Source organism: Suricata suricatta, chromosome 11 (genome assembly GCF_006229205.1).
Source record: "Suricata suricatta isolate VVHF042 chromosome 11, meerkat_22Aug2017_6uvM2_HiC, whole genome shotgun sequence".
NCBI classification, from domain to species: domain Eukaryota; kingdom Metazoa; phylum Chordata; class Mammalia; order Carnivora; family Herpestidae; genus Suricata; species Suricata suricatta.
Window position 1 is genome coordinate 78,824,481 of NC_043710.1, and position 13,660 is coordinate 78,838,140.

Genomic DNA, 13,660 nt, shown 5'->3' on the forward strand with positions numbered 1-13,660 from the left:
GCATACTCTTTCCTACTTTGTCAAAAATTAATTGACCGTACATTTGTGGGCCCAGTTCTGGGTTCTCTATTCTATTCCATTGGTCTATGTGTCTGTTTTTGTGCCAATACCATACTGTCTTGATGATGACAGCTTTGTAGTAGCACCAGACTCATTTGTAGAGTTGGATTTATAAGACCAGGGTGAGAGTTTAGGTTAGCCCCTAAAGTCTCTGGACTGGTTTTGTCAGCTTCCATTGCTTTGCTTTTTGCCCAGCTTTCCAAATGATCTTAAAAGAAAACCTTATAGCTATTCTCTGTGGTCCTCAGATTTCTTGTGCTTGATTTGATGTTCAGATCATTAGGTATATTGTGTTGCTGGGGCTCTGGTTTTTCTCTGGTCCTCTTAGCACCTTTTATTGCTAGAGACAAGTCTGTTTCTAAATCAGTTCTTATCAGGAATTGATTTTTGCGAGTCCTGGAAAAGTCTTAGTTTTTTCTTCCCTAAATCCTCTGAATTCTATTCCTGCATTCTAATATGTTTATTGTTAACTCCCTATTTTCAAGACTCTGTGCTGGCTGCAGTAAAGACTAGAAAGATCTCTGCCCTCCACAGGCTTACTGTTTGGTGAGGGTTATGTGACTTGGACACAAATATGTAATAATAATAGAATGTAAACTTGTCGGGTATGTCAGTAGACATGAAAAAGGCAGTATATTACAGTAATGTAGTACTTCTCAAAATTTTTTATTAGAGAAGGGGAAATATATACCCTCAGTCTAAGGACATGGCCCAAACTGACTGCCTTGATGGAAATAACAAAAATTAATTCACTCTTGCTTTACTCACAGTATGTACTTATTTTGCTTTTTAAATTTTATTTATTTTTGAGAAAGAAGACAGAGTGTGAGCAGAGGAGGGGCAGAGAGAGAGGGAGACACAGAATCCAAAGCAGGTTCTAGGAGCTGAGCTGTTAGCACAGAGCCTGATGCCGGGCTTGAACTCACAAGCTGTGAGATCATAACCTGGGCCAAAGTTGGGCACTTAACTCACTGAATCACCCAGGCATCCCACAATATGTACTTTAAAAAAATGTGGAACAGGATAAAAGTAATGAGGTTTCATCTCCTCAATTTTCCAGTAAAAGTTACAACACCAGGAAGATACGCTAAAATTATCCAAGGCTTTGTGAACTCTTGACATACTATTGTGTACAATAAGGCATGTTAGTATTTGGCATCTGTAAACCAGCAGAAGTGTTGCTCTGGCTGGATTACTTGGAGTGGCTTTTAGATTAATCTAGAAAGGTAGGTCTTAATGTTGCTTCAGAAAAACTGAAGAAAGCTACATGCTGCATCCTCAAGTATAACGATGCTCTTTGAGGTATGAAGCTTCATAGTGGAGCTATGAGTACTTTATTTGAAGACATTTGAAGGTCATAACAGAAAGTGAAGGGATATTTCCAACATGGGAAATGACTTTATGGATGTTGAGAGAATTCAAGTTTAGAGTGGCTTGTTTGGCAGGCATATTGAGGATGCAAAGAAGTTTGAGAAAGAAGATGTCCTGAAAAACCTAGAAGGAAGATGATATACTTGAATTGCATAGTAGGTAACAACTTAGTGTGGTGCTTTAAGAAGGAAATTTACCTAGTCCAATTTTACCACAAGTCTGTTTAGTATATAATACCAGGAAGGGGCTGATTGAAAAAGTAAGCTTTTCGAGTTAGCAGTAGGCTGCTATGTGACATTAAAGGTAAGGTAACAAGTCATTATCTTCGATAGATAGGATACTTCAGGTAGTCAATAGAAAAGTGAGCGGGAGGTAGGTAGAACACTAAAACACTTCACATTGCTGCATCTTTTCATAAGAGTGTAAGTTGTAAATGACTGGCAAGTAATGCAAAATAAGTGATTGGACTGGGGAGAGAGGTCATGGGTAGGATAGGAGACCAGGAAGTCGAGGAAAATGTGCTAGGCCATCCTGTGTTGCTAGGAAGCTTAGGAAACCTGCAAAGTTCTCCATGTCAGTGTTTTTTTACCTAAATTTTAAAAAATGCAAGGAGGATATTTTACTCAATTTTTCATGGAAGTGCAGCATTCAGAGTTAAATCACCACTTTGGAGTTTCTTGCCTATAAATATACAGTAGTTAAAAAAATTTTTTTTTTAGCATTTACTCATTTTTTGAGAGACAGAGAGACAGAGCATGAGTGGGGGAGGGGCAGAGAGAGTTGGAGACACAGAATCTGAAGTAGGCTCCAGGCTCTGAGCTGTCAGGGGCTGGAACCCACAAACCTTGAGATCATGACCTGAGCCGAAGTAGGCCGCTTAACCGCCTGAGCCACCCAGGCTGTCAAATATAAGAGTTCTTTTTGAAAGAAAACAGTTTTGGGGTAAAACAAGGTGACTAAGGACAAACCCTCCTGAAGGAAAGTGTAAGGAAGAGAAAACTCAAAGGCAACAAAGGAATGCTTATTGAGGAAGTGAGAGAATCCTGAGAAACTGCAGTGTGCCATTGTTTCCTTACCCTTCCTTTTTCAAGTTTTTTCCCCCAGGGTAGAAAGATGGGTGGTTTACTTCATCCTTTGTACTTTCTATTTTTAACTTCACTTCGAGTAGCAGTGAAGTCTTTGTGGGTTTTTGTTTTTAATTTTCATGGAATTTGTAGCTTGACTGAAACTGTGGATAAAATCTGTCCTGTTGGTCCCTGTTTGTTTTTAGGTTGGAATCTTCTGGAACTATTTGCCAGACACACATCCCTTACAGGATTACAAACTGGTCTTAGAGGCCAGTACTACTGTTTATTTTCACTGAAGCTGTCCTGAAGATAGTAATTTAATTCACAAACTAAATGTGTTATGCTTACAATGAAATTATTTCATATACTGCATTTGCCATCTTAGTGAATGGTGGTTTAATAGTTAACATTTGTTGAGAACCGGTATTTCAAGTTTTTTCTGTTCTTTACCAGACATTGCGCTAAGCTAGTTCCATGTAATATTCATGACAGTCTCACAAGGGGTTACTGTCTTTCTTTTGTACATGTGGAACCTGAGATTCAGAGAAGTTAAGTGCTTGCTCTAAGACATACTACATGCCGTAGGTGGAGGTCTCAGGATTGGTGACCATGTCTGTTCCACTCACGTGCACACTTAATTCATGACATGAAAGAATGATTGGTTCTAATAAAGGACTTCTTCCCAGATCTGTGCAACATTCATCACATAAGCCTGTATCACAGAAAACAGATGCTTTGACTTACACTGCCTGCCTCAAAGGTACATGTATCCAAAACAGGATGCAGAAATAATACCCTGAATACACATCTGGCATAAAAATGAGTGAAGAGCCACCTGAAGCTAGGCCAACTTCATAGTGCCAAAGCAATCTTGTTCCATTCTCAAATACAGAAATTTAATTTAGTGGCCTAGAGTAGTCTGTTCTTTTTGCATTTCCAGAGGGATGAAGAATGGCATCAGTGCCCCATTGCCCTCTGTGATTTTTTGTCTCCAGTGACCTCCTGGGAATATGGCTATTACTACATGTAACAGTGTTTCTCAAGGCCTGCAAGGAAAGAAAACTGCTTGATCTCATTACTGTAAGTCACTCATTTTCACGTTAGCTCAACACACATATATTGAGTGATTACTAGTACTAAGGTTTTTCCTGGACCTTCTTTATAAGACTTTTGTTTAATTGTTAATATTGGACAACCAGTATTTTCTAACCATTTATGTACACTGGGAAGTAACAAAGTGGGCATTTAAAACTGTTTAAATAAGAGCCGTAGAAATTATTTTTATTGACACGTTCTCATTGCATTTTTATAATACTTCACCACCCCTAGTGTTCTTTTCCTGTGACTTTTCTCCATCTATCAGTCTGACATTTGTGGCTCTCAGAGAGAACACTAAAAACATAACTGCAGGTGTTAAAAACCCAGGCTTAGTTGATAATTCCTTGACATATTCTGCTGTGTAGTGTTCGGTCTATTTTCTAGTAAGTTAAGGCTTCCATTTATACTCATGTATATTCCCAGTACCATAAGCTTTTCAGTAATTGATCTATACTGGATTTTTATATTAACACATTGGTGTACACTTCTGTCTTTCTGGTCCCTCTGGTCTCTGTGAATCATCTCTCTATTGGGCACTGTGGACAAAATAAGATGAATATATACCTCCCTTCAAAAAGCTTAACGCCTAGAATATTATTCAGTTCTCTTGTGGCATTAGAAAGTATAAAAGCACCGTGTGTTTCCTTTGGCTTCTAGCATGGCATTTCATAATGACCGTCTAAGGTATGTTTGCTGCTACCTTATTCCATGCTAATGAGCACAGCTAGCTCTAATGTATGGTTCAATACTTGGAGTCTTACTATTGTAGAGTTTATGTAGCAGATAAAGGCTTAGTTAGATCTTGTTAAAGGACACACCTTCCCTGGTTTTAGTGCCTATTAGTCATTGGGAATTAGCTGTGATATGTAGCAGAAAGAACCTCAAATTGGGGAGCAGGACCTGTCCAGATTGGGGCCCAGATCTTCTTAGACATTGGGCTAATTATTACTTAAACTTTCAGAGCATCAGCCCTCATAGTTTTGTGTGAGAATTAGGAAAAAATATGTAAGAGCTTTGAAATAATAAAACATCTTATCATTATTGTGAATGTTTATCAAAGCTCCTTGTAAATAGGAACACTTTTTATTATTTATTATTATTTTTTGAAAAGTTGACAACCCATGTTTTACCAGTGTTTGAAAACACCACATCAGGGGACTGTAAGCGTAGGGAGAAAGGAAGGTGGCATTTGGAAAGTTGAAAGAATTTGTCTACCTTACAGAAATTCATGCTTTCAAAAAATGAGCTCTTGCATATAAGAAATGGTGCTGGATACTTTGATAGTATTTGCAGATGTTAAAACTTCCAATGTTTATTATGCTATTTAAAATAGGGTGGATAGACTAGGTTTATGGATAACAGAATAACAGGTAAAAGAGAGAAAGCATAGCAGGTGAGCCACAACATGTAGTGGGAAATATAAGAGGAGATAATGCTAAACTGGAAGGAATCAGGAAAGGCTATTTGGAGGAAATTGGGACTTGAGAGCAATCTTGAAAGAGACCATGGAGAGGAGTATATCACTAGAAGGTGGGATAACGATACAAACATAGGTACAAGAGACTGGATGTTTGTTTCTGATGTTAACCAGTACCCTAGCTTGGCATGAGTCTTTATAGGTGTGGCTGGATATGCAGGTAGAAGATGCCTCTTGGAAGATTGGCCTCTTGACCTCTTGGCCATGCCTAGTGTGTTGTCAAATCTTTTAAGTCTCTGTTTTCATTGATCCTTCCAAGAAGCCTTCCCGCATGCACTCAAACGGAACTGATGGTGTCGCTGCCATAGTCATCGTAGTCATCATCTTCTTCTAATGTTTGTTTGTTTGTTTGTTTGTTTTGTGTGAGAGGGAGAGAGAAAATGGAGGAGGGGCACAAAGGGAGATAGAATGTAAGCAGGCTCTGTGCTGTCAGCACGGAGCCTGATGTGGGGCTCAAACTCACAAACTGTGAGATCATGACTGAGCCAAAACCAAGAGTCAGACAGTTAACTGGGCCACCCAGGCACCCCTGATTGTGCCTCTTGTTTGCTACCTTTATGTGCAGAGCAATGTGGCAGTGTGGTTAAATGGGGATTCCTGAGCCAGACTTCCTGGGTTGAAAATCAGGCTCTGTTATTTACTAGCTTGTATGAACTTGGGAAAGTCACTTAACTTGTCTGTGTCTTAGTTTTTTTATATGTGAAATGGGAGTGATGATATCTGCTTTTTGTGACTGTTTTGATAATTAATGGTTTAATTTATATTAAGTGTTTGGAAAAGTGTCCAGCACATAGTAAGTGCTATCTATAGTGATGGTGTTAATTGGTTTTTTTTTTTTGTTTTATGTATGTAGGTATGTATGTATGTATTTTGAGAGAAAGAGAGAAAGAGGGGGAGGGACAGAGAGAATCCCATGTAGGCTGTGTGTCATCAGCTCAGAGCTGCGGGCTCCATCTCACAAACCCTGAGATCATGACCTGAGCTGAAATCAAGAGTCGGATGCTTAACAGACTGAGCCACCCAGGTGCCCCTGGTGTTATTAGCCTCTGTAAGAGACTTTGTCAATTCCCCTATGACAGGGTTTATTTATATGCCCCCTGATCCTATTGTACTGTGCTCTTTTGGAGGAAAGGATATATCTTATTTTTACCTTTGTGTTCCTATTGCTTTGTACTGTCTGACTTCTGCATGGTAGTGTGAGTATAATTCTACTGCACATACGTCTGCAACACATTGCACCTGTGAGTCTTAAGTCCAATCTCAGATTAACTGGGTTTCAGGAAGAACTGCCTTGTACCAGTAGACCTGCTGGTTGTTCAGGCTCTGACATAAATATAGCTTACTTCCACAGGTAACATTGTAAAAATAATTCCATTAACACTTCTAAAGTAAAAGGCAGCTCTTAATATATAAGAAGAGTTATAATTATTTCCGAAGTGTGTTTTATTTCTCTAATGAAGTGAAGTTTTAGTGTTTCATTAGCATCATCTAATCATGTGTGCTATAGGTTAACTCTTTGATATAAAAACATTGCCGACTAACTAAAGCCTAGTGCAATTTCTTCCAACTTAATGTGAATACATGTGAAGACATTCTTGCTTAACTTGCAGATTAGGCAAATGGAAAAGATATGGTATGGGTGGTATTTAATGACATATTTACTATGTACAGTCTTGCTTGCTAGTAAATATTATTCCTCTTGTTCACCTTATGATGTGACCAGCAGCTCTGACTGGGATCTTTTTCTTATTTATTCTCAAGTTCTAATAGTTGGGTAGAAGTAGGGAGAAAGAGACACTTTTACCTAAACTTGAACTCTCTTTCATGTTTTATATACTTGATCATTTTTTTGTATTTAAGAGAAAATGTAGGTTCTTATCATTATACATTTTGATACTTTAAAATTCAACAATAGAATTTTAAAAATTAGGTTTTAGTCAGGTGTGAATCAATTTTATTTAAAGGGTTTTAGAACCAATCCTTATGTTCTATGCATCTGGCCATTGTTTAGAAACTTTAGACAATTAGGGAATAGTGAGTTTCATGTGGTTTCAAGTCATTTGAAGATTTTGTGCTTTCTAGTTCAGAGGGACATGGAGACAAGATTAAAACCTGTAAGCTGGATTCCTCATTTTGGAGACTGATCAGTATTACTGGGAGAAAATATCATAATTTTTACCTTGATAATATGTTTTTACCTGATTATTACTATGGTTTTTAGAAAAGGAGAATGAATAAAAGGTAAATCAAGAACCCAGATACTTGAAGTTGAAAATAAGTCCTATTTCAAACTTTTCCTTGTTTTTGGAATTGTTATCTGAATTGACTTGAAACAAATTTTTTAAAAATGTAATCCTGTCTCGTTATGCTTCCAAATGGCTATGGAGAGATAATTTGTGCATTTTTCATTCTAGCGTTGAAATAGATACTTATCTCTTACTCAGAAATACTGAATAATTGGGTTGTTTCTTGTCATGGCCCCATTGCAGTGTGGTAAGAGAGAATTTGAAACAGCTATCAACAGGTAGTTTTCTTGGGCACTTTCCAAGGTTATCTAAGGTCTAATAGCTGCTACCTTCATTCTTGAAACACTTTTTTTTTCATTTTCTAAAATGTTTACATGGAAATAGCCAACACTTTTTAAATGCTGAACAATGTGCCGGACACTGTTCTAAGTTCTTCATCTATATTTAACTCATTTACTCCTCACAGTAACCTTGAGAGACATGTTCTGTTCCACTTAACAGATGAGGATACGGAGGCACGGAGAAGTTAAGAAACTTGCCCACAGTCATGTCACTGATTGGTAGAGGCAGGAAATTAGCCCAGGTAATCTGCTGCTAGAACTCACACTCCTAATCACGTGGTCATATTGACAAGAGCAGCTGGTAAAGTGGGCTCCTGTGTTCTTGTCTGGGGACAGGCATTATTCTAGTGCACCCACTGTGATGTCTATGAAAGGAGAAAGCAGTGTACCTTTCTTAGTGAAGGAACAAGGCCATGGGAAGTGAAGAGTAGTTCAGGAATAAATGGTTGGTTGTGGGGTGTTCTGTTAGAGTTCGACAAAGCTTCCAGATAGCTCATTGAATTTGAGGGGAAGCCCAGGAACTAATGGTGAGGAGGGTAGAGAAGGAAAGACCTCTTACAGAGTTTGTAAGCACCCATATATACCACCCCTCATCTCAACTCTGCTGTAGGAATTGCACCCGTGACTTCAAATCCATTTTTACCACAAGCCCTTTATATTGTACACAGAAAAATACAGTGGCATTAAATGGAATGCTTTCTCTGTCTTGGAGAGTACTCACATACAGTTAGCTTAAAATATCCAAAGAGTCTCTTTCTTCCTTTGTCTTCTCATAGCATTTGTTATAGGTGTTATGATTTCTCTATTCCTGGGCAGATCTGTGCACTGTCAGATAAATGCATACTTTTGCACAGTGCCCTTCTGTCTTCAAGGCCAGTCAACTTTCCCACTTTTATGAGCTGGACTTGAATGATAAAAACTGATTCCGCTTATTGAGGTGTCTAGTATGTACCAGACACATACTTCAGTTGTCTTTAGATCAACCCTGTGAGATCAGTATTAATATTCTATTGAAAAGATAAGAAAAATGGTTTTTGGGAATTATGAATGATTGTCCAGGGCCTCAAAGGTAATTGGCAAAGTCTAGTTCTAATAAAGCGTTTGTTTTATCATTGACTAATAATTCATTAAGAAGGCCCTCTTCATTTTGCTTCCTGAAAGCCCAATCCAGAGACATTCTTAAGCTGATAGAACTGTCTCTCTTAAATTGAAAGTACCTCTCAAGTAGAATGTGTAGCTGGCCCAAAGTTTAGCCCTGTTGTGAAAAGAGGTGTTATCTATGAGTAGCATCATCTTTCCAGAGAATAATTTTTAAAAAGTCTGTCTCATGTGTATATTTTGATTTTTTAAAAGCCTCTGTGAAGCTTGAGGCCTGTCATCTTCATAATTGTATTTGTTCAGGGTGTTGGTAAGATCTTTGGTTCACAGTGACACAGAAAAGTGACCTTAATGTTTGAAGATCTGTTCATTCATGAATACTTACATTGATAGGTGCTTACTGTTTCCTGAATGTAACAGTAAGTCCTGAGGTCATGTGTAGGCATAGGGCTACAGATGTTCTCTTAAAGAAAAAATTATGCTGACACTAGTTAAAATGTTAAGGAGGCCTTTATTCAAGACTGCTAAAGGTGTCAGGCTTATCACACCCAATGGAGGAGAAAGAGCATACTCCATGATGAATGCAACAAGAACAAGTGGGGATTTATAGCCAAGGAGTAGGCTTGGGGCCAGGATGGAGTGTTGATGGTTGGAAAATTTATGAAGAGGAGACATCAATGGTAAGAGGATTCTTGGTGCAGGCAGGTGACAGACTAAATGTAGGGGATGAAGAATTTGGTCAGGTATCCAGGGTGGGGAATTCTCTCCAAACTGACTTGGTAAGATTCTTGCTAAAACTGGGCTATGTAGGCTGACTTAGGACTGAGAGCCAAGGTGGAGGCCTAGACAAGATGAGGGCTCGGACAGGCCTGACTAAACACTGGTTAAGGACAGTCTTTGTTCAGTTCTGTTGCTTAAAGTAGGTGTTAGAGTTCACATATTGGACTTGAACCCATGGGAGATACCACTAAATGAAGTGTGTAGTGAATTCCTGAAAAATATGTTTTCCTACTGGCACAGACTTCTGTGGAAAGGTTAGTATGGATGATCAGAATAGCTCTGAGGGGTGCAAACTTTAAAGCTTCCGTGATGCTGCACTGTTAGATTGATTTATAATGTTACTTAAAAAACTCACATAGTGTTTATTAAATGCCAGGCTCAGTTTGAAATCCTTTGCAAATATTAATTTACTCAGTGCTTGAAACAACTCTATGGTGGTTATGCCTTTATTATTCACTCTTTACAGATGAGAAAGCAGAGGTTCAGAGGAGTTAAATAATTTGCCCAATTTGCCCAAGGTCACATAGCAGATACTTGGTGGAACTTGGATTTCCAACCAGGCAGCCTGGCTCCAGAGTCTGCATTCTTAATCACTCTGTTAGGCTGTATCCCAGGGATTTACTTCTCATTATTCTGGGCTTTTCTTTATTCTCTCCAGGAATAAAAAATTCTTCTGGATTTAGTCACACTCTGGACTTTGTTCAGGCTGAGGCCTGGTTTGACGAACATATTGAGCTTGAGATCCCCTATGAATTACAAGGTTATTTGTAAATAGCCTTTCAGGTGGCCTTTCACCTCAGCAGATCTAAATCGGTAGTTTATTGTTAAAAACACATTTCCTACCTGCTCTATGGTCTGTATATTGGTGACCCTTTCTGATCAAAGGTTGGCTGCTTTCTCCTCCCTTTCACCCCACCCCACCAGCAACCTTAGGAACATTCTTTTTTTATGAATGCTCCATTTATAGGGAGTGAATGGTAGTTCTTTCATAAAGGCTTTGGGAATTGGCTTCCAGATAATACACAACTGGCACCAAAACTTTCTTGCAGAGACAAATCCCCAGTGAGCAGAGCAGATCCAGTTCCTAACATAATTCTTTAGCAGTCTCTTTAAATTCTGCTTAAATTTGTCAAGCTTGTATTTTTAAAAGGTCCTGGTAAATACAGTATTAAAATTGGAGTTATATAATAATACACACGGAAACTCTAGCGTATCCCATGGTACCTTCAACTTATGGTTTTGTAAAACTTTTTAATTGCAGATCTGTCTATGGCAGTACAGAAATTTTCCCAGTCACTGCAAGATTTCCAATTTGAATGTATTGGTGATGCTGAAACAGATGATGAAATCAGTATTGGTGAGTACTACTGTTCTTTAATATTCTATGTAATTTTAAAGGTCCTACTTCAAATAGTGATTTCCTTGCAGTCAAACAGATTAACATACCCAAATATTAAACACGTAAAGTATTCTGACTTTAATAAAAGTATTAGGGCAATTTTTGGTTATTGTAGAGGAGAATGTTGTAAATTGTCTAAAAATTAAACTCTAGTTTTTTCCATAAGGAAGTTATTTATTTTTCATTCTATAATTTAGCTCAGCCCTTTGATAAGAGGTGGAAAACAATGTTTGTCTCTGCCTCAAAGTGAATCTTTCACTCAAATACATATTGGACATCCACTATTAAATATACAAAGCACTGGTTTTAGGAATTATTTTACTTTTTAAAAACTATAATACTGGTTTCTCCCCTTTTAAAAAAATGTATTCTAAGTTTTATTTTAAAGAGAGAGTACGCAAGCAAGGGACAGGGGCAGAGGGAGAGAGAAAGAGAATCTTAAGCAGGCTCCATGTTCAATACAGAGCCCTGTGTGGGACTTGATCTCATGATCCTGGGGTCATGACCTGAGCTGAAATCAAGATCAAATGCTGAACTGACTGAGGCACCCAGGTGCCCCTTGATTTCTCTCTCTTTTTTTTAAATTTATATTTTTTAAAGTTTCTTTAATGTTTATATTTGAGAGAGAGAGAGAGAGAGAGAGAGAGAGTGAACAAGCACTCATGAGTGGGGGAGGGGCAGAGAGCAAGAGAGAGAGAAAGAGAGAGAATCTGAAGCCGGCTTCCAGCTCTGAGCTGTCAGAACAGAGCTTGATGCGTGACTGGGAGATCATGCCTGAGCTGAAGTCAGACACTTAACCAACTGAGCTACCCAGGCACCCCATGCCTTGATTTTTTCTTTTAACATGAGTATTTGTTTATAACGAAAGAAATCAGTTATGATGTACTAAACCAGTATTATTATAGGATATAGAGAACATTACTGAGGATCAGGAGACTTGAGCCCTAATCCAACTTTGCCCTAATAATTCGGCAGTCTGACTCTAGGGGCACACCCATTCCTGATTCAGATGTTTTATTTTCCGTAAAGTGAAGAGGTTGGGTTATGTGATCTCTGAAGTTTTATCTGTATCTGAATTTTTACTGTTTGAATACCAGATTCATGTAGCATTTTTTTTCCTCTACATTTTAACAATCAGTATTTAACAATTTGTAGATGGTGGGTCCATTTGAGGCTGAATTAGAGACATCACATAATCAAAAACTGTATAAAAGATGTACATTTTAGAGACTAATACTAAATGTACTCATCTTCCAGGTTTAAAAATAGAATATTAAATGCCTTTCAAACAGTGATTCTCAAAGTTTAATGTATATATGAAACAGCTAGAGATCTTTTGAAATGAAGACTCTGATGCAGAAGATCTCAGGTGGAGTGTGTGACTTTGCAATTCTAACAGACTTAAAGGGGATACATTGCTGGTCCATGGACCAAACTTTGAGTAGCAAGGCTTTGTAAACCCTGACATGCCCCTCCACAATCACATTCCTCTCCTTCCTCTACCATTTCTTTTTCTTCATTGTTTTGTCAATTATATATGTATTTGTAAACAGTATATTTTTATTTTTGAAAACCTAAGTAGCAAATCCAAACTTAGCTGTGAGAGGAAAAGGCAATGTTATCCCCACCAAAAAGAGGCTGTCAGAGAGAAAATAAGCTGAATGAGTTTGATTCATTGTGTGCCTTTTGCTTGCCTACATTCACAACAGTACCTTCTGGAGAAATCACTGGCAGAATGCAGAGTTCTTCAACAAGCTCTTGCTGTATGTAGGATTTGCCTTATGCATACAACAGGGTGGTCAAGGTGGCCGTCATTCAGAGGGGCTGTGCCAGGTGGTCACTTTATTGGGTTTCTCCTTTAGGAGTGTTAGTTACTCTGAGGGGTAAATAGAGGTAACTAATCTCTTGAAATCATCAATGACTCCTCCTCCCTCAATGCTGTGATGAAAAGTAGCTGAGTGCTGTAGGAAGAAAAGTAAAGACTGCCACTATGGGCTTCAACAACATGACTTCTTTCTCTTTGTGATCTTAGTGATCATGACACTTGGAACAATAGTTGTCATTTTTGTGTAACATTTCCTGACATTTGTGTCATAAATGTCTAGTCCGCAACATAGGCTTTGTAACACACATGGTCAAAAAATCCGAGATTATATTACTAAAATACTACTATATTAGCATTATTACTTAGAAAAAATAAACCCCACATATTTATACAATAGCATTTATTTTCCTTAGTCATGTAATTGTAGTTCAAAGAAGGCAGAGGACTGATCTGTCTTGTCGTTTCTTAAAACCATTTTAGCCCCTGACCTAGGGCCTGACTCATGGTAGACTCTTAAATTGTTGAATAAATGACATAATTTTCCTTATAAACTTTAATTTTTTACTTATATGTGGTATATATAAGTAAAATATAGTGTGTGTGTGTGTATATATGTAATTTGTTTTCTTTTAATGAAGATTATGGTAAATACTTCTGGGTTTTCATAGAAATTATGATTTTTAGTGGTTTCATGACTTCAAAATATTCCATAAGGTTCAACTACATAAACTTATGAAATAAACTCTAGAACCTTCAAGTTGCTTGTAGTTGGTCTTGCTAAAAAGTACCATAAACATACTTATGTATATTTTGCTTAATTTCTATTTAACTTACAATACCTTCTTGAAGTCACATGTAACTGCAGAGGTAGGGTTTTTAAATACATGCCTTGCAGCTT

The 13,660-nt window shown here is 37.9% G+C and overlaps 1 protein-coding gene across 1 annotated transcript in view; it reads left to right on the plus strand.

Moving 5' to 3' along the window:
* Window positions 1-13,660, plus strand: part of ARHGAP42 (Rho GTPase activating protein 42) — a 276,802-nt gene that overhangs the window by 57,601 nt on the left and 205,541 nt on the right. The window contains exon 2 of the mRNA XM_029957571.1: window positions 10,800-10,895. Coding sequence (XP_029813431.1) covers window positions 10,800-10,895 — 96 coding nt within the window. The remainder of the gene's footprint in view (window positions 1-10,799; window positions 10,896-13,660) is intronic.